Genomic DNA, 21987 nt, shown 5'->3' with positions numbered 1-21987 from the left:
AGAGAAGCCCAAGAAACTCATATCTCCACTTAACCACCAAACACCTAGAAATGGAGCTGTGGCTCAAGTGGTAGAGTGTTAGACTTGAGCATGAAAGTTCAGGGAGGGGCCCAGACCTGGAGATCAAGCTGCAGGAACACCAGCATGCACACCCCCCACCCGCAAACGAGCTCTATAGTACTTAATTTGCTAATAGTTAATTTTTCTTCAAGTAATGCTAAAAATCAAACAATAATATTTTAAAAGCTAATTAAAGGTAAATGGTTGAACATATTTCACTCAAATTGAAACACAATGCACATTTGCCATTCATAGAATAGTAATCTTTCCAGATTATACCCAGGACTCTCCTTCATCTTCTAAAGAAAATATAACCAGTATAGATGTTAATCTTTTAATATAGAATTATGATTTTTATAGTCAGAGGAGTACCAGCACTGGTTGAACTAGATTTATCTTGCCATAATATAGTTTATGCTTCAATTGTGTTCTCTCTTGACTGAACTTCTTGATTACAATATATGTTAATTTACAATAAAATCAAGTTTATTTCGTCCACTTTCAAAATGTACAAACTATTCTAGATCAGGTAAAACTATCTGTGTGGATTGCAAAGAAAGCACAGCAGTCATCAGGCTAACTTATTATAACTGATATTAAATATATTATGATATTAAATGCATTGTGATATGCTAGTGTGGTCAGATCAGATTTGGAGCCAGGCTCTAGACATAGACTTAAAAGTTATGATAATATAAATAGAATTTATTTCAAGACCCAAAGCAGGGAAATACATTTTCATCAGCAAATGATGTACGAAATGCAATTTGTAAATTTTGGGTACAGAAATAAGTAAAGTTAGATTCATACAAAATTCTCCATACTAAAATAAAGTTTATATGAATCCAATATGTAAGTTCCTAAAAATGCTAAGCTAAAAAAAAGAGTTGTTTGTATTTTAAGCATACCTGCAATTATCTTAAGTAATGAATAAAGCCCCACTGAAAGTGATAGGTTCAAGAGGCACACCTCTACACAGAAACAATGCTCTCTCAAGAACACAATACACCAAGATTTATAGAAACACATAATATTCCTGTGAAGATATTCACAACATAAATGACACAGAAAGGGTCACTATGATGTTTGTCTGTGGTTAACAATTGTAAGAAAAGATTAAGCACAATAATGAGAAGTAAATGCTTCTCGAAGTAGATAGAGAAGAACAATTCTAAAGGAGAGGTATTGTTTCAGCTAAGTGACTGACCAGATTACTTTGTGGTAGAGAATGGTGAGACACTGTGTTCTGCTGGGGGTTTAGGGGGGAGTGGGAACTGGTAGGACTTTACTTTAGGACTAAACAGGTCCAACACTTCAAGTGTGTTTGCCTCAGCTACTCTGATCCAAGGTTAGGGTCTAAGCTGTGACCGTACAATGTGATAGGGGTGGACATAGGAAAGATCACTCACATGTTGTTTTTATAGTGAAACATAGATAAGCCTCAATTTTTATCTGTAAAAGATTGATTGCACCAAATAAATCGCATTGAAAATGATCCTGTAGATCTTTATACATCTCTTGTAAACTGGGCACAACAACGCACAGACACAATAACACCTGGAACATGATCACAATTTGAGGGTTTATACACATAAACATTCCGCAAGCACACTGGAAGAACGTCCAACTGGTGGTAAGTCATTATTTCTAGGTAGTTTGATTAAGATGAGTCTTACTTCTTTTATGTAAAGGTATGTTAGCTAATTTTTTCAGCCACTATTGTGTTCTTAAAAATCAGAAAATGTAATATTTATTATGAAATAGCTAATTCAAGGAAAGTGAAGTACAATGGCTTCAACTGGTACGTCCAGTATGACATTTCAAAGTGTCTTATGACAATCATATGGAAATACAGTTTTTTTGGGGGAAAAACCAAGAACAACATTAATGTTTTTCCTAAAGTCATTAAAACTGTTATTTTTTTTCCTCCAGATTAGATCAGCTGGTATAAAATTTTGTCTATGACACAGGCATGTATTATGTAAAATGCAAATGGAGTACATTTATTTAAGGAACTACAGATATCATAATTGGTTACTAAACTACTGTTAGAGTAACTTTCCGATTAGAATACTCTGTGTTATTTGCAGAAATGGTAATTCATTGAATAGGAATTATAAGAGATTTTGCTCTAGTCCTTGAAGTACTTTCTGAAATCAACCCAGTCAGCTTTATATTAATTTGTCCTGTGGTGAAAGGAATCTCGGCATTTGTAAGATGTTTGAGAGCTCCTCTGGACCTGACCCCTACAGGTGCGCATCGCAGGACATGCGGTCAGTACCCACAGGACGCGTCTCAGAAGACATCAGAGGCAACACAACAGCACTTGGAATGTTTCCCGTGTTTTGGAAACAAGCCACTGCTACCAACCAAGCTCCAATCGGAGAAAAATTAAATACAACATTTTTTTTTTGTCTGTGGTAGTTAGAATGGAACATAGGACCTGCACAAGTTACTCAATCACTGGTCCACCTTCCCACTCCAGAAGCTGACTTTTGATGCTTATAGTAACTTTTAGCATTAAAGAACTTGCAGCACCTTTTCATAAAACCCTATGAGGATGGTCATTTTGATTAAGGCTATCTAAACTGAGAGCTGTTCAAGAGAAGAAGGTATGGGGAAGAGAAGCAGAATGAATGAGAAAAAGGAAGACAGCGGAGAGAAGGAAGAATGGAATAGTTAGTTGTACAGATAAGATTGCTATGGAATTACGGATATATGCAGAGCATAAAGTACTATGTATCTATCATGGCTCATAAGTCTATTGTCATTGGTTTCAAGAGTTGAGCTTCTAAAATTGAATTCCTAACCCTAGAAGCATATTTGGTTGAGTTCATGGAAATTCTTATCAGCGGGTGGCCTTTCCATTTGCTATATCTTGAGCCATAAACATTTGATTCAGAGACTAATAACTTCCTATTTATTTAATTTGCCCACTACCTTCATGCTCCCCCCTTTCTAGATAGAAATTGGCTTTCACTATTGTGAAGCATTTAGATTGTTGGTTTTATTTTTTGTCTATTGAAGGCCCATTGAAATAGCTCTGACAGATGCTTACATATACTTCCATCACAACAGTCGGAAAGGAAATGTGATGTGATTCCATGATTTTAAATAATAACGCTTTTAATTGTGCTTATAAACCAGCCTTAGTGGACTACATTTCCTGACTTGTAGCGGCAGCGTGCCCAGCCCTAGCTAACCTTCTGGTCTAGGTAACCTTTTCAAAATTTGCTCTCTTGGGATCTGTTAGACCTAAAGTTCGTTTAGTGCCATCACTGCAGCTAATCACTGCAGTGAGCAATTCTTTTGGAAATTTTTCTCAAGTCCCTGGGAGTCAACAGAAGGCCACTGCACACAGCCTCTGCTCAACGCCAGTGCGTGTACATCTCTAGCTCTGCTGCTTTGTTCTTCTGGAGCCATGATCCTTCACCACAATGAACCCTAAAGGGCACAGACTCATTCCTGCCTATGTATGTTTGTATTCATATGAAATACACATCTCATCAATAAACTGAACCATAGCTCTTCTTAGAAGTGAATGCATTTATCAACATTTCCATTTTAACTAAAAACTGTCCAAATTTAAAGACATATAATAATATTTAGAACTACTAAACACTCAGCTGAAGCTGGTTTTGGAGGTGCTCTTTATGTGCATTATGATATGAGTTAGAATGCGTAACATAAAGTCACTTGGTGGACTTTACAGTTCTTAAGAGACTCCGTTCAAGTCGTAACAAAGTGGTAGAGGCATATGGAAAAATGGTTCTTTGCTAAAATGGTTCATCTTCATAAGGCAAGTAGGAGATTAATAAATCAGAGAATCAGAAAGCCACGTGATGGTTGTGGGTTCCACGGAAATTTAGACAGTTCTGAATAAGGTAGGAGAATCTTCAGATCCTGACAATTACAAGATTACCAACAGGGCATTTATTTATCTTGGAAAGTCAAAGGAAGATCTATAGGATCCGGAGTCCTCACAGATGCTATTGAGATTTGAAACCTACTTATCATCTTTGTATCAAAAACGAGGGCCTGGGAAGAAGCAGGGGTGAGTGACGCTGAGGGCAGGGAGAGAACGCTGCACGGGCTTCCCAGCTCCACGCAGCTGCCCCGGCGGCCGAGGGAGGCGGCTTCCTCCACTGACCCCACCCGGATGCGATCCATTCCACCCTCCTCACCTAGGAACCCACTCTCCTCCCTCTGTAATATGTTGGACATGGCAAGAGGAAAACGCCCTGGTTTTTCCGGAACATTGGCCAACGGTGCGTTAGGAAGGAGGAAGGGCGAAGGGACTGGACGGCGTCTCAGGTAACGGGATGGACATGGGATTCCCACCGACCGCCGACCAGGCCTGCTGAGGCCTGTGCTGGAGAAACGTCAGCAGCTATGGCAGCCACCTGGCTGCTCTTAATGACCCAATCAAAGCACTCCGAGTCGCTCTGTACGTCCATCCTGTTCGTTGTCTGTTTCTATTTTTAAGGAGGGCAAAATGCCCCCCAGTCACACTTTGCCAAAGTGGGCAGAAAAAGCTGAAGGAAAGTCGCCTGGCACTTTCTTCATCCCCTGAAGACTTTCATTTCCTCTTTGTTCCTGAGACCAGCGCTCCACAACAGCCCTCCCTGCCATGCCGGCCTGGGAATGCCCACACCGCCCACCGAGAGGGCGGCTCTGCGGTGGCAGGGAGAAGCCACACGCAGAGCCAGGCACCCCGCGCCCCCTCACCCCTCCCTGCTCCCTCCACGGGTCTCTGGCCGGAGTCGGTGCTGCCAAGCATCTTCCCTGCTTCCTGCCAGTCAGCTCTGCTGGGCCAGTCTGGCTCAGCCCCGGGCAAGGGAACCTTCTAGAACCTTCCTGTTTCTTGTGCTCTGAACATGGTGTACTTTTCTCCAATCTGACAGGGAGAGCTCCATCAAAGCACACCACGCCCACATCCACAGAAGCCCAGTGCACTGTCCAACAGGGAGCGGGCAGATGATGCAAATGTGCAGGATGAATCAGCCTGGATTTTCTACCCCTTTGTTGCCATCATTTCTTCGACCTCTTCCCAACCTCCGGCACACCACCGGTGGGGACGGTCCCAAGTTCGCTTCCTGCATGACACCTTCTTTGGGTGCTCCCATGCAGGGCTCAGCACCCACAGACACTTTTTTTGGTGTGGTTGTCTAATAGCCTTTGTGATTCACTGATTTCTCATGCTCTCTGTAGACAGTGAGGTCCTTGTATGTCCCTCCACCCACCCTTGTCAGTATTTAGGTCACGGTTAACTCTTTTTACGTGCCTGAATTTCTCTCTGACTCTAAGGGCAGCGAATGGCATACACATTTTTTTCTATTCCTACAAGCTCCCTGAGTTTTCTAGTTATTTCCGAAATACTTTCTCTCCAACTGGATCTCCAGCTGTTGAAGGTCAGTGTTTAGGGCACAGCACATATTCTCATTGTGTATGAGAATTAACTATATTGCTTTCAATGGAGACACGTGTTACAAGTGGTATTTTGCTTTTCCAGTAACATTTTTCTCTTCTAAAAAAAAAATCTCTCATGTGATGTGATCTTTAGGGGGTTTATTTGCCCTATTGAGTATGGAGGGTCATGATAGGGTCATGATCATTCCCTCCTTCCGCAACTTCAGAAGACCTGAGAATCCCACACCGTTTATTTTCCAAGGACTATCAGAAGCTCAGTGTTTCTGCCTACGTGAATGACATTTCAGCATGAATTCAGTCCTCTGAAAAATCATGGTTTGCAGTTTAAATCTCAAGTCATAAATGGCTTTAAGTAAAAATTTCTGCAGGTATGTATCTTTAGAAGTGCCTTGAACATGGCGCTTGGTAACTTTTGGGAGCTAGCATGACGTGGGTAAGAGAGATGAGGGTGGCTTCATGACTGTCAGCGGGCATGATGAAGAGCCATCGGGCACCTGCTTGAAGGATCAGGAGGGCCTCAAGCCTGTGCCCTGTTGCTCTAGAACCTTCCTTCCATTCTTCTCACTCCATGAGCCTCCTGTGTATCTGCCTGGGGTTCTCAGGAGTGACCTCCAGTATTTCTATTTAGGCAATCTACCATCCCATCTGAGGGACTCCGTGATGTGTACTGAGATAGTTAATCTTTCTGACCTCTAGTTTTCATGATTTCATTTATCAAGCTACTTTGAAAGTACCTGTTTTACACTTATTGCTATCCTTTCAGGTAGATCAATACATCTCCTTCCCCGATCTAAAACCCACTGATCTAGAAGCACACTTTCTTTAAAATTAATCATGACAATACCTTGGCTGTTTCTTTGTTGTCTAGGTTCCTCCTCTAAGCCATAATGGAACTTTCAAATCTCTTCCTTGTTAGTATATATGGTTTCAGAATCATTTTATTTAAAAAATTAAAATTAGGAAGTGAAAATTGTGAGGACTTTCATTTTCAAATCATGGTTTGGAAATTTTCATATTTAAATATTATCATGATAATATTTATGATTATTTTCTATTTTGTGCAAAAGAAGAGACAAACTCCAAATTAGAGGTTAACAGATCACCAAGTATAAAAGACAATATATGATTCTTTGGGCTGAGACTCCCCGGGATGAGGAGACAAGAATTATTATCAACATTTAATAGCTATATTATGGGCTCTGCACATTGCTTGAAAAATGATAGGATCATCTAATCTAAGGACTCATTACTGTGAACTCACTGTGAACATGGTGATCTCCTAAGTGTGGACCATGTGACCACTAGTGATCTTGTAAGTGTGGACACATGAAGCCCATGTGAACATTGGTGATCTTGTAAGTGTGGACACCTGAAGCCCATGTGAACATTGGTGATCTTGTAAGTGAGGACACACTTAGTCCATGCGAACACTGGTGATCTCCTAAGGCGGGATACACAGCTGCACAGGCACTGATTCTGGCACCTAGTCTCTTTTCCATACAAAGACTCGTTAACAATCCCAAGCTCAGATAAATGATGATTTAATTGTCTACCTACTTGTGAAAGAGCCAAATAAGTCACAGAGTAAAGAAGCCTGAATTGAATGGAGCCTTGGTTTTACATTCTCACATACCCCTGGCTTCTTAAAACCACTTTTATTTCTAGATCCTCCTTAAATCTTAAATTTGATACTTTAGTTTTCATAATAGATTGCTAAATCAAGAAAAATTTGATTATTTTATTCTAGTTTTGCGAAGATTTAGCTAGTTATAAAACAAAAGTATCTCATCAATTCCAAAAGGAACTTTTTCTTACCGAGTACTCCAAAGTTGGCTGAGAAATACGCTGTCATTGGATCTAAACACATGAACAGTGTTTGAAAAATGCTGTAAGAAGTTTCTAGTTTGTCACCTAAATTGCATGTCAGAAAACAGAGAACATTTTTGTCACGCTTAGACACCATTCAATCATAATCTGAGTTTGACTTCAAAGCTTTCACAATCCAATTTTATTTAGAATTAAGAAAATATGACTGGAGAGAACAGTATGGGGCAGGGGGAACATTTGTCAGTCAACCACAGAGCAGAGTGAAGGGGACACAAGGCTCCCCTTCAGCCCGGCCTTGGTTCTCCATCCTCCACAATAGGCACTCGGCTGCCCTCTGACATTGGCGGGATTCCGGGCAGCCATAAGGACTGGGATTGTGCCAACACAATCTTTACTATTACTGACCATGCTGCAGTTCACATGAGCCGGGACCACACAAATGGAGGCTGAGCTGATACCCAGACTGCCCTGTGTGCCCCACATACATCAGCCGTCCTCAGACAACCCTAGATCTTCCTTTACAAACACATCCACACCAACCATGCATTATCATTAGATACCGAAAAAACAAGAATAATCTATTCTACCCTGAGGCTCACTTTGTGAGATCCTAATAAAGTCTGAAACAATAATGGAAACAACCAAAGGATGCACAGACCCCTTGGAGGACGGCAACTTCATCCAACTAAAACATTAATAAGAAACTTTTTGGACATAAAATATGCAAATGGCTTATAAATCAAAATTGTTTAGTATTAGGGGACTCTTATCTACTATGCGTTCTGTTTTAGTCGGCATCTCCCAAGAAGATGAAATCAGAGATACAGACTATGAATATTAACTTTTCTTCAAACTAACGTTCCAGTTGACATATACTGAGGCCAATGGGGGAAAGTGTGAGAAACAAATTGCGCTTTGAGTAAGATGAAACCTCTCCATTTATTATACTGAGTTTAATAAGTATGTTGTTTATTATAGTTCAGGGGATCATTTTAAGTATCTAATTCCATTTGAAATAAATCTCAGAGCTATTTTAAGAGGTCCTACCCGACTGTTCCTAATAAGAAGAAATGTCTGAAGAAAATGAGTTTAGGCCCTATCAAAATCAAATAATCTAAAGGAAACATTATATAATTTCCTTTATGCAAATTTTACTTAAGATTTCACGTAAACTTTACTTCACAAAAATATAAACTATAATGCATGTTATAGGCTACTAAATAGTGTGTGTGTGGGGGGGGAAATACTCTCAATAAGACTCTAAAGTGACCTTGAATGTCTTTTACTTTGAGAAATGATTTTAAGTTTTCTTTCTTTTTAATCTGAGGGGATCTTTCCCATCCTGCAGGGGTGAAGGTCCGGCAGAGTGCAGCATTGCCAAAGCAGTACCTGTGAAGCCAGAGGGCCTGGTGAGGCTTCTGAGGAGAAGTGTCTCACTTCCCAAGTTCTAGTTGGGAGCTCACAAAAAATATCTGAAAGCTGAGACCTCTGGGCTAACCTTAGTCTATGTGTACATGCTAGAGAAACACACACTTCCTACACACACAGACACCTTGACTGTTTAATGCACTATGGGCAAAGTGGATGAAGGTTTCACACAGAAAATTTAGTCTATGTCATATCTAAAGCGGAATTAATTTCACTTATAGAGAAAACCCTAATTGATTTTTGTTCTCTTTGAAATCTACAGCTTGTACTCTTCTAGATAACTGGGATTGTTTTTTTCTAAGAAGCAAAGCTATCTTTTAGAATCGATGTGACGCTCTTTCCTAGAACAACAGTGATTACTATGAAGAGGCACTAGCTTTGGATTTCTCTGTCTAAAAGTGAAGTAGGGTCAAGTTTACATTTGTACTCTCAAGATTCAAGGTTAAGATGACCCAGTTAGACTGTTGTAAAGTGCATAAATATAAATTAAGAATAGATTCAGGACTTGGCTCTTCTGAATTGTAAGTATGTAGACACTTGTCCAAATGATACAAATTAAGTTATTATGAGAATATATTATGTCCAAAATACTATAAAAATTAATACTCAGAAAAATGATAAACTGTTTTCAAATGCCTATAGACTCACTTCCTGAAGAAGTAAATACCACACAACAGCTTTAGAAAACATTGTGGTTAAATGATCAAATTACAATCAGAGGAACTGTTTTAAGAGTAATTGTTCACACGTTGAGTGCCGAACTTCCGTCAGCATAGCACAGTTATTCAACAGCATGGCCACCTTCATTCCTTCCACTTACAAACATTCTTTCAATGTTCATTAATTAGAGGAGACAGGCAATAGTTGGAGCTGGCCATTTTCCTATTTTCTTAAGCAACATGTTTACATCATTCTTAAGTATTTTTACCTCTTCTTTTATGAAGTATAATGGAACTGGTTCAAATGCTAAGCAGGATGCCAACATTTCTGAGAGGTGATATATTGTTGATTATTCTTCAGTCTCATACGAATCTTCTTATTGAATCAGAAATTTGAATTGTCAAGTAGACACTTCCACAGGTTTTGTTAATCAAACATTAATTTTGTTAATGAAAATTCTACCGAAAAGGGGGGGGGGGTCTCCCGGGGGTGGGGCGCCAGCCTTAGGGGCCACGCACGCGGTCCTGCTCTGCAGGCACGCGTCTGCGGCCTGCCCACCAGCATCCCGGCTCTCAGCACTAGCTGAGTCACGCTCCCAGAGAACTTGTTGATTCTGACAGTAATGCCTTCATGCATCTTCAGCCAGCATTTCGAAGACCATACCACCTTTCAAGTGTTACACCTTCTTGTATCATCAAACTGTTCACCAAAACCCAGAAATCCTCATCCCTAGCAAGTCCTCATTTCCTGAACAGGCAGCTGTCTCTGTGGTCAACAGTTTCAGCAGTGCTCTCTAGCGCAGACCTGCCTGGAACGGTGTTCTCCACTCTTGCCATGGTTTTGTTTTCCCAGGCTTTTGGTTTGTTTTCATAACCTGCACCAAGTTGGATTTCTGTTTTTCCTCTGACTGGGAGTGCTTCCCTCTAAACTCCCATTAGTGCAGTGGCATTTCCTCTCGTGACTGTGACATGTGTTTTGAGTGCTGCCATTTCAATGTGCTATCTAGCCATTCCGATTTCCTTGTGCGTTCGCCCTCTCCTCTAATCCTCCTCTCTGAGCCATCTTGGCCCTGCAGATAGTTGTTCTGGACAGGTGACGTTTTTCAAGACATGCAACAATGACTGGACTGCTGGATTGCCAGGCCTGCTCCGAGGGCTGTGGCCTGAGGTCCCAGTGAGGCTGTTGGAGGAGCCCTCGGCCACGGGGGGCAGCCCAGGGCCATGCATGATAGAACTAGAACACGGCACAGCCCAGGGCCAAGCATGATAGATAGAACTAGAACACGGCGCAGCCCAGGGCCATGCATGATAGAACCAGAACACGGCGCAGCCCAGGGCCATGCATATGATAGAACTAGAACACTGCTGAAGGACAGAGGCGCTGGTCCATGGGGACCCAGATCTAACTAGGGCCAAAGAGGCCTGGCTGGAGCCCCGGCACTGGTAGGGATGAAGAAGGCCTCTACGGAGAAGCAGACTTTATTGCTGGGCTAGTCCAGAGGGAAACACCCCCAACTTATCTGGGCAGAAAGCCGAGGAACTGGAGGTGGACACATAGGAGAACTTTCCTTCTGCGGTCCTTCCTCTGGGGGCTCCGGTCTGTGCTCTGCCTGGGTGAAGGTGTGGTGCTGGCTCTCAGCCAGCCCTGTGAGGGTGGGGAGCCCACAGGGCCTGGGCGTGCTGCTGAGGAGCTCAGCTCACTGCTGGGAGGCACGTGCAGCCTCTGCCCTTGTCTACGCACACTCACGGGATCCGTTCCTTCCTAGCCGCCGCACTCACGCACCCCCCTCTGCCCGCTCCCCTGCGGGTGGACAGGTGGCGTTTGCCGCTTTGGCCCCAGGATGGCCAGGAATATGCACAGCTCCCAAACAGCCTTCACTGTAGTCACTTCTGCCTTTTGGTAAAAAGTGTTTTTAAAAAATTATTGAATGCGTTCATGTTCTCGCAGGCTATAGGTATCTAGTGACTTTTATCTTTACAAATATTCTCATAAATTGAATCTAACATGCATTACTATATTTTATTTAGATGTGCCACCTGCTCTCAATTGTTCCTTCTTAAATTTCAGACTTTCCTCCTAGGATCATTTCCTTTCTTTCTTTCTTTTTTCTTTTTTTTTTTGCCTGTCATGAGGGCCTGGGCACTGTCTCTAGGCTTCTTTGGCTCAAGGCTAGTGCTCTACCACTTGAGCCACAGCGCCACTTCAGGCTTTTTTTCTGTTTATGTGGTGCTGAGGCATCGAACCCAGGGCCTCATGCATGCTAGGCAAGCACCCTACTACTGAGCCACCTTCCCAGCCCCCATTCCCTTTACTTCTAAATTGTGTGATTAAAGCCTGGGGGAAGGAGAAAAAGGGAGATGGTCAGGAAGCACTGGACACGTGAACAGACTGGTTAAACGGTAACTCCCTTGTACACCATTTTAAGTTTCGAGAATAAAAGGTAATCAAGTAAGGTGTAGATGGTAGTATATTCCTTAGTTTCTACTTGCCTGAAAATATCTTTTTATTGTTGGCCATATATTTCATTTTTAGCAGATTTTTTTCTCAAATATAATTTAACTTAAAATTTATTTTCTCTCAATACTCTGAAGATACTGTTCCTTTGTCATCTGTCTTACCGTGGTGATTAATTAACTACCGGTTGGACTGTCATTCTATGTAGGTAATGAGTTTTCGTCATGCTGGCTGATTTGCGTTTGTATTTGACTTTGACGATCCATACTTTCAGTGTGATTTATTCAGATGTGGCTTTTGTTTTATTTATGCTACTTGGAACTCATTGGGATTCTTGAAAATTATGCAAAGTTCTACTTCATTACTTCTTTAAATAATATCTTTCAAACATTTTCTCTATTGTTTCCTTCTGTAAATCTAACATTTGAAACTTCAAATGTTCATGTTTTGTTACCTCTATGTTATACTGTAAATCCATTTCTTTTCTGGCTGCATTTTGGATATCTACTCCAGGTCAAGTTTCAGATGTAAGTTTTGATTTCACTTTTTACCTAGGGCTTATTTGCTACTTAGCCTATTTATAATAATATTGGTGCCAATATTTGTAATGATGAATTCTAACATTTCTTGCGGGTGTTTAATATCTTTGGAAGTTTCTGACAGTCTTGTTTCTTATTCATTTGTTATATCACAGAAAGCATATTTGTATTCTTTGCCTGATCATTTCAAATTCTTTAAAAGTTTCCAGGTTTGGAGCTTTACAACGTCGGTGTGGGGGGGGGGGGAGGATTGGGAGGAGAGGGGAGGCTGGGAAGGGATTTGAAGGGTAAACAAAGGAGGAGGCTGCAATGCTTGGTAAGAAATATATGCATTATCCTGCCCATGTAATTATAACCCCTCTGTACAATATGTTCACATATAAAAAAAAAAAAGTTTCCAAGTTTGGATGTGAATTTTCTCTGTTGTGGCAGGTCATTTCCATGAGGTTTCTGCTTTTTTTTCTTGCTAGCTCTATGAAGCATTATCTGAGATGAAGCATTATCTGAGCCCCTAAGATGGTCCCGGCTCATTTCAGCCCAGTGTCTACCACTGTCCACACAAACTTAACCCAGATAATGTGGCAGGCTTCAGACTCCACACACCACGTAGTAAGAGCGACTACTGAGTGGCTCCAACTTGGATAAAGATAGGCAACATTTCCTCCTTTACCTTGAGCAAGAGCCAAAAAGGCAAGGCTCCTGCCCAGGCCCTCACAAGCGAGAGCACCGCACTCTCCAGCTTTGTATGGGATTGTGTCACTGCCCTCTCCAGCCTGGACAGGACCTAGACTTCAAACTGCTGCCCTCACCCCCGAAATCAGGGCTTGCCACAAGGTGGCGCCCGGCTGGAGTTCACACAGTTCACTCTGGAAGTTTCCTCCTAATTTTTGGCATAGAAATATTCCTTACTAGCACAACTGTTCCTGTAGAGATACATACCTTTAATTTAATTTAGTATCTTTCTATAGAGTATACTACAAAGGGGTTTTTAGAGATTTCAGTTGACCATGCTACAAGAAATAGCATTGTGATATAAATTAATTTATACTACATTGACAATGGAGGTAAGTTACATATTCAACAAGCAAAAGATTTGATTTTCAGCACCACTACAGAGTTTCCTGTGTTGCCTGATTTGAAACCAAATCCTTAGAGAATTATTTATTCTATTATGACTAAATCTCATCAGTTACCATCAAGAAATAGGAAAGGCAGTCAGTCAACAGCTGAAATAGATTTTCAAACGAACTTAGGTGTCCATAAAGACAAGGTGGAGACCAGCAGGTTACAAACCAGAGGATGGACAGAAAAATGGTTGGGTAGATGAGTGATTACTGCATGTACTGACACATACCGACAGCTAAATTATGTATTTGTTCCTAGATATTATGTCTATGATAACATGCCTCTTAGTATACATGTGTGTATATATTCATACTTACCAGTTCTTCCCTCTAAAAATATAAACTTTAATTCCATGCCAGTAGGAAAGTCACAGGTTGTATTATGCTTTGATATCCGTGATTGACGCGCACATCATTATTTTTCTCCAGGGTTTCTCTCTTCAGAATTTGCATTAATGAGTGCGTGTGCCTGGTGCCTCGCCCGGCGTGAGGAGGAATGCGTGCGTGACTGCTGCCTGCCGCTGCTATCAGCGTGCCATCAGCTGCAGACTGGCAAGGGAAGGCGCCTCTAATGACTTAACTCAAACACTGTACCTGTTGCTGCTGACAGACTTTGTTCCTTGGAGGAGATATGAGCTGCCAGCTGGCTGTGACAGTTTGCGAACTAACACTGACATTTGTGTTGGCACCGTGATGGTATTTACAGTTCAGAAAGGATAGGCAGTCAGAGTGGGCTGGACCCAAAGATTTCTGAGGTAAAAAGTACACAAAATACAAGCAATAAACGTGACCATAATCATAAAATTATTCTTAAAATAACTTCAGAGCTTGGGGTCCCGTTTCTAGAAGCATCTGTTCTCTGTGAAGCATATGGCATATGCTTACAGAGAGAGAAAAGTTACAAAGAACAGGGGCTGGTGATTCAGTTATATAGCTGGCCAGCCACAACACATTTTCTAATAGTCTACCATGTCAGAAAACTGCCAAAGAAAAGTAGGAAGAGAGAAAGCAGAAAGGAAAGCTCTGAATGATACGGAATATAAATAAAAGATATCAGCACTGGGACATAAGATTGATGTTAGATCTCTTTTCTTTGTCTCTTGGCAGGCTCAGAACAAGCCCCTTCCCGTAGAGTCTTCTTTTCTGCCCACAACTAACACTTTGTAAGGAAGTCTGAGTTGACACATTTCAGCAAGTCACCTGGGAAACTGTGAGGCGCTGGACGCTTCGTCTGGTCCCTGATGCCGGCCATTGGGTTCCTAGGGGCCCTGGAATGTATTTTTGGTAGGCTAATGAGTTGGCGGATGGCGAGGAGCCGTAGGAAGGTTTAGGCTGGGGCCAGCTACCAGAAAGACGAGGGCAGAATTAAGAGAGTTGGCACCATCAGCCCACTGTCCAACATCCAGAGGCCAGAGGAGTTCGAGGTTCAGTGGGTGAGCAATGACTACAATGGCTTGAGTCACGCCTGAGTAGCAAAGGCACTGTGTACCCCCAGAGGGCAGGGTGTGGGCAGGGGGGCTTCTGGTAGCCAGAGGAACCCCAAGGGGGAGACACAGGCCCCTCCCCACCCAAGCTCTACTTTGCCCTGTGCCTCTCCTCAGCCGCGTTCTTTGGATGATTGTTCATAAATAAGCCAGAAAGTGGAAAATAAGAGTGTTCTTGTGCCCCTCTGGGTCACCCTAGCAAACAGAGAGGGGGGCTGTGGGGACCCTGATTTAAAGCAGAGGGGAAATGTGGTACTGGGGTTGGCATGAGAGGAAGGGGTAGGTTGGAGCAGAGTCCTGGTCCTGTGGGACGGGAGGCGGTCTCCAGGCAGATGGTGTCAGAACAGACCTCAGTTAGAGGCCACTCAGTAGTCTCCACGGCTACAGAGCACTAGCCTGGTGCTGGGAGAAATTCCTAGACTTTCTGGGGTTGCGGACGCTTGCTGTGTTGACTGTTAAAGTTGGAAGAGTGACGACTCTGTGTGTGCCGTGTGTGTGTGTGTGTGTGTGTGTGTGTGTGTGTGTGTGTGTGTGTGTGTGTGTGTGTGTGTATGTGTGTGTGTGTGTGAGAGAGAGAGAGAGAGAGATGTATGTGTGTGTGTAAGAGAGAGAGGTGTGTGTGTGTGTGAGATTTATGTGTGTGTACGCGCGCACACACAGGTGCATGCACATCACTAAAAGTAGTTTTCACTAGATAAGTGACACTGGAAGGCAATACTACAGGGAGAACTTTCTGTGAATGTTTTGAACACATGTGTATATTATCCCCCCAGGGTGAACTCGATGGGCATGTTTGTCTCTGTTTTAGTTTCTTAGTAAACACTAGAGTGAAGACTCTGCTCAGGTACTCACAGCTCGCGTGCCGGCGCAGTCTGGGGACTGGCATTCACCTCGCATCCGGTTTGGAATTAAGACGTCTTCCCAGCAAGATGGACCCTTGGAAAGAAAAAATCTCATCATGTTGTTGCCCCATTATAATGCAAATGTCCTCGCTCGCATATTTTCTAGCGTCTTTCCATTCGCATGGTGCCGTGGTAAGACAAGAAAGCAAGCAGCGCTGCCACCTTTCCATGCACATCCACACATCCACACAGGCCTCTCCAGACGCTTCGCGAGATCCACTAGGTCAAAACCATCATCATAAATATATACGTCTACTAGGCACTTGGGTTTAGAGATGTCATTTTCCCACTCCCATTCCTCCCCCAGGGTCCTGTTGAAATGTGGCTTCCCAGGAAGTTCATCTCTCCACCCCGCCGGCCTCTCTCCTTTGCTTCACAGCAGCTATTCCTGCCCAGTAAGTGACATGGCTGGCGAATGGTCGTCTGCATCCCATAAGACGTGGGCTTTGCAGGGCAGACCTTGTGTGTCCACCGCGGCCTCCCCGCACCTCCGGACCGGCCGACCCGAGACATGCGCAGCAAAGGCTCGGAGCACCCAAGGAATAAAAATGCCAATAACAGCAGGAGTCTTTGTATTAAATCAGGGGAAAAACACACTTAAGAGGAATGGGTCAGTTAGTACATTACTGTCAAAAAGAGGTGACAGTATTCCAAGTGTCTGTTTCATAACCTTTGTCTAAGTTTCTACACCGCTATGATGGCTCCAAATGCACAAAGAGTTCTGTGTATTTTGTTTGCAGATGGTTTGAACACAGTTCTATGAAATAGCCCAAATCCTCAAATAAACAAACATCCACAGCCAAATTAAATACTGTGCGGCGACTATCATTTCTTGTTCTTCGCATGAAGAATACCCTGGGTCCCTAGGAGGGCGCCTAGGTGGATGTGAAGAAAAATTGCCAAGAAATGCAGATGCAATCTCTATCTTTCGGGGTAGTTTCCTCATCTGATAAATACTGTCTTAAGTTCATTGTGGTTTTAATTGTGGATTGTAAATGACAATGGGTATAAGGAAATTACTCACCAAAAACCTCGGGGCAGTGTGGGGCGCGCCTGCCCCTGGGCCTTGGGAGCCCTGGCAGCCACCTCCGGCTGGGAGGCACGGCAGCCGTGACACCAGCGCCTGTTCTTTCTAGAAATGAGCGATAGGCTGGAGAAGTGGAAAAGTCTCTGTGCCTGCCGGACTTTGCCGAGATCCTAAAATGTTCTAGAGACAAAGGGCAGATTCGCCTGCTCAGAAGCAAATGTGAAAACGGAATGTTACAGACCCAGTCACACCTCCAGAGCTCAGAAGTTAAAACCCTGCATCTTCCATAGGCACCAATTAAATGGAATTAAATAGAGGAGAGGTAAAAGCACTTTGGGGCTAACAGAGAGTTGGAAATGGGGCTCCAGGCTCAGGAGGATGACAGTTTGAGGAGAGCTGAAGTGAGCGGGTGTCGGCCTTGGCAGTCCAGCGTGGAGAGGGCCACAGAGGGAGGGAGGAAAGTGCTGAGCTGGGTCTCTGTGGACGGGAGCAGAAGGACCTAGGGAGATGGGCAGAGGGCTGAGAGGTGTCTGGCACTGAATGGGGAAGGTTCAGAGGAGCAGGGTCTGTGGTACCAGACACTTGCAACTGAGCTGTGTCTAAGTCCCAGGGGCCAAAGGGTCCCCAAGGGTCAGCTCGAGCATTCGGCTCACAGCAGCTGGCATCTTACAGCAGAAAGTAGTGACTATCCAGGGAAGCTGTGCAGGAGCAAGAGCCACTGTCACTTGCATGCATGTACACACGCGCGCATATACACATGCTCACACACATCTACACAGGACACTTAGTCACATGTTCATTCACAGACACCACAATGCACCACATCCACACACCACACACGCCTCACATATACTTACACGCATGCACACAACAGAACACATGCCACATTCGCACACACACACACACATATAAGGACGCTTGCACGCACAACTGTTCTAGTCTAGAGAAAACACAGAACGTGTGAAGCTGAGCTACCCCTGGAGAAGACAGAGCCACTCAATAGCAGCCACTTAACCCAGACCTTTGGAGGCCTCGGATTTTGAACTCACAGTTCATTAGCCCTCACCTCTGCGTCGGCGGGAGCTAGGGCACACAAAGTCCCAGCAGCCCGGAAGCTGCTCTTGTTAAAAGTTTATAGTCAGCCTGGCCCGCCTGGCATTGGAGCGCTGGGGCTTGAAGGAACTGCTGTGGGTGGCACGCAGACGGAGCCGTCTGGAGAAGGGAGGCACTTCGCTCTTCAAACCCAATTCCTTCCTCCTCTCAGGGAGTCTGGATCGTGCTTTGTGTTGGTCAGAGAGCTCCCCATGACCAGATTCCATTCCCCATGAAATCCCAGGCTCCAAGCCCCTGGCCGGCATCCTGCGCGGCCGCTCCCCACACCCCTCCCGAGGCAGAGCAGGGGATCTGACCCTGGCCTGACCGCTCAGCCTGTCCTGCAAGTCCTCCTAGCGAGTCACACCCCATGGGGGGGGGGTGCTGTCCTGGGGTCCAGGACACAGAGTCACACGGTTAGTCATCAGGCAGTTCGTATCAGGTATTTATTGTTTGCTCCTTAGTGTTTAGTGTCCGAATAGCAATTAAAACATTTTTTCACAGACCTATTTTTGTTAGTATATATTAATTTAAAAAAAAAGGATTTCATTATGATGTTTCCACATACCCATATAATGGACACTGACAAAATTCACGCTTTTTGGGGGGTATGGGTGTTAGAGCTTGAACTCAGTGCCCAGGTACTGTCCCTGAGCTATTTTGCTCAAGGATAGTACTCTACCATTTGAGTCCCAGTTCCACTTGCAGAATTTCTGATGGTTAATTAGAGAGTAGTCTCACAGCCGGGCACTGGTGGCTCACACCTGTAATCCTAGCTACTCAGGAGGCTGAGATCTGAGGATTGTGGTTCAAAGCCAGCCCTGGCAGGAAAGACTGTGAGACTCCTATCTCCAATAAACCATCCAAAAACTGGAAGTGGCATTGTAGATCAAGCCTTGAGCTGAAGACCTGAGGGACAGCGCCCAGGCCCAGAGTTTAAGACCCACGACCGACCAAAAAAAAAAAAAAGAGAGAGAGAGAGAGAGTAGTCTCACAGACTATCCTGCCCAGGAAGGCTTAGAACCATGATCCTCATTTCTCAGGCATCTGAGTAGCTTGAATTAGTGACCTATGCCACTGATGCCTAGCTTAAAACAAATTTTAATGAAGCCCTGAATTCAAATCCTAGTACCACTCTCCAAAAAATTAAAAGATCTATGTAACAAATCCTACAATTTTCATGAGGTAAGATAAAATATGCTATATAATATGCTAAATTCTTTGTGTTGTGCAGCAAATTTATGAAAAATTCCATTTAGAATTTTATTTCAATCATAATATAATGATGTAAGTAGTAAAATTAACTAGAATTCTATTAGCTATAGGACCCAACCCAGTGAATTACATACACTATTTTTTCTGTACTACTCGTAGCATCAGTACAAATGCTCACCTAATTTCACAATAGAAACATATATCTAGTAAATCCATGTCCTCACAAAGCAGATTTGTGACTTTAGAAAATCCTGCATTGTGACTAATCATTGCACACTGTGCATGAAAACTGCTAAAGACTTAGTTTTCAGCTTGGAGCTATTGGACACTTTAAGAAGTAGGGTCTAGAGGCAAGTCTTCTGGTTATTAGGGGTGAGCTTTCAAGAAGATTTGTGGGATTCCGCCTCTTTCTTTCTTTTTTTAATTGTAGTTTCTGAAGCAAAAGGCTTTCTTCCATGTCTCTCTCATAACTTGCCACAGATCCAAAGCAATAATCAACTGCCGTGGACTGACGCCTGAAAAACTGTTAGATAAAACAAATCCTTCCTCTTTTTAAGTAAATTTATCTCAGGTACTTGGTACAGTAATGGAAAACTGATTAATGTACCAACTATAGCAGGCTTGATTGAGTTGTCTTGCTGGTCAGATCTCTCCCTGATCCTGTTACTGGACAGTCGGTGAGCTAAGAAATGTCTCCACACTTTTAAATGGTTGAAAAGCATTAAAAGAACATGCTATTTCATGACACATGGAAAGTATGTGAAATTGAAGTAAGTTTCAGGGCACAACCAAGTTTTGTAGACAGAAGGCTATGTAGACAGTCTCTGATTGGTCTGACGGTTGCCGGGCAGAGCTGTTTACTCACAACACAGGCTACGTGATCTGCAAACTCTACAGACTTTACTATCAGGTCTTCATGGGAAAAGAATAGGGGCAGTTTGGGTACTACAAAATCATAATAGTTGCACAAGTAACTGTGTCAAGGGAGAAATATTTCAATGGGAACCTTGGTGCAGCTGACCAGAGCTGAGAAGGTGTAAAGCCACAAAGAGCCACACAGGCAGACCTCAGAGCAGCGGGTCCTCCAGTTATCTGAATCAGTGAGTGAAAATTCCAACTACAGATGTCAGGTTAGTGTTCTAACCTACAGAAAAGTATGAAGTAGAATACTTCATAAATCTACCAATAAGATGATGCATGCAAATCAGAAATTCATTGATTCCAAAGTAGAAAACAGTGATAAATTCTATAAAGTATAAACTTGAACTTTCAGTTTAAAACATTCCAAAAATAATTCTGTTTTAACATGCCAAATCTAGTGGCAGATTGAAGGCTGTAGCAGGCTATTTCCTATCCATATCATTTTGACAAGGTCAGACAGGGAAAGTAAAAGGTGGTTCTTCCTGAGTTACCCAAATGAGCTCCTCATTCTACTCTCCATACATGGTATAGGCATTACTGGTTAAAACAAGTCTCAAATCCTGTTTTCCAGAATGTTACTACAAACTGTCACCTTCGCAAGGTTGTTTTTTTTTTTTCTTGCAGAGTTATTGTTATTATAACATTGGGGTTTACTTAAACTATACTTGTTACCAATGATCTCATGTTGCCATCAAATTCATTACATTAAAAATATTTCCTTGAAAAATTCCACAAATAAAGTCATAAAAATAAACTTAAGGGAATAGAATTATTTTGAAATTTGTCATATCATATTGGAGTATAAGACAGCAAAAGCAAAACTGTCTTTAAAATAGCTGTAGTCTAAGTTTTGAAACTTTCATCTATTAATCACCATCTGCAACAAAATGGGGAAGTGAGGGAACTTTGAAGCTCAAGAATCTGTTTCAGAACTTTTCCACTAGTTTCTAAGGTATGTCTGACCTAGTTTCATCCATCCATTCTAAACATCCATCCGTTCCAAACAATGCTCCTCATCTGAAAACGTGGGGGAAAAATACTTCCTTCATGTTCGGGACAGTGCCTGGCATATCCTGACCTCTATGCTTTTTTATTTTTAATGGCCGCAGTTGTACTAGTTCTTTGTTCTTAAAATAGAACTTTCTAGGTAGCTTATTTTTAGTTTACTCAAAAGCTTAGCACTAAGATGCTACTTCCAAGGGGAATTGACATAGCCCCAGTAGATATTTTTTAATTCTTTTATTTCTCAATTCTCCTATTAAACAACTACTCCCAGGGATCACAGCCCTATCAAGAAAATGCCACAGGGAGCTGTTAGAGTAGACATCCGCATGAGTTGCGTAGTAGATTCTCTCCTGCACGTCCATCTTTCTCCACGGGTTTTGAGAGGCTCTGCTTGAGGCAAAGCTAAGCAAAGTGCTTTGGTGCTAGCAGAGGCTCTGTGATGCAATTATTAGGAAGTTAGCAAGAACAACAATAAAGAAAAATACCCTCTGAAAAAGAAAAATATCCTCTGAACAAAAACATTCTTCTACTCACCCAATATTTATCGAACACTTCTTAACCACTGTGAATTAAGTAATAACATAAAGAGAAGAATCCCTTTCCTTGAAGATTTCATAGGGTAACTACAATGAACAAAGCACACCCATTCAAATGAGTAAAACAATTTAGGCGCCTGTACCCAATACTGACAAAGTGTAAATCCACTGCAACCCACATACTACCAGTGTAAGTAAGAACTAGTATAGTACTGTAGATACTGATTAGGCCTGTTTTAAAGAAGCAAACCTATAACTAACACAAGCCATTCAACTCCCAAAT

General features: G+C 42.7%; 1 protein-coding gene across 1 annotated transcript in view; it reads right to left on the bottom strand.

Annotated features, from left to right (window-relative positions):
* Nucleotides 1-21987, bottom strand: part of LOC138804086 (E3 ubiquitin-protein ligase parkin-like) — an 849159-nt gene that overhangs the window by 325540 nt on the left and 501632 nt on the right. The window contains exon 5 of the mRNA XM_069988358.1: nt 15859-15942. Coding sequence (XP_069844459.1) covers nt 15859-15942 — 84 coding nt within the window. The remainder of the gene's footprint in view (nt 1-15858; nt 15943-21987) is intronic.

This window comes from Dipodomys merriami, unplaced genomic scaffold (assembly GCF_024711535.1).
Source record: "Dipodomys merriami isolate MVZ:Mamm:240054 unplaced genomic scaffold, mDipMer1.0.p SCAF_355, whole genome shotgun sequence".
NCBI classification, from domain to species: domain Eukaryota; kingdom Metazoa; phylum Chordata; class Mammalia; order Rodentia; family Heteromyidae; genus Dipodomys; species Dipodomys merriami.
Note: the sequence above shows the minus strand (reverse complement) of the source record. Positions and strands in the feature narration are given on the sequence as shown.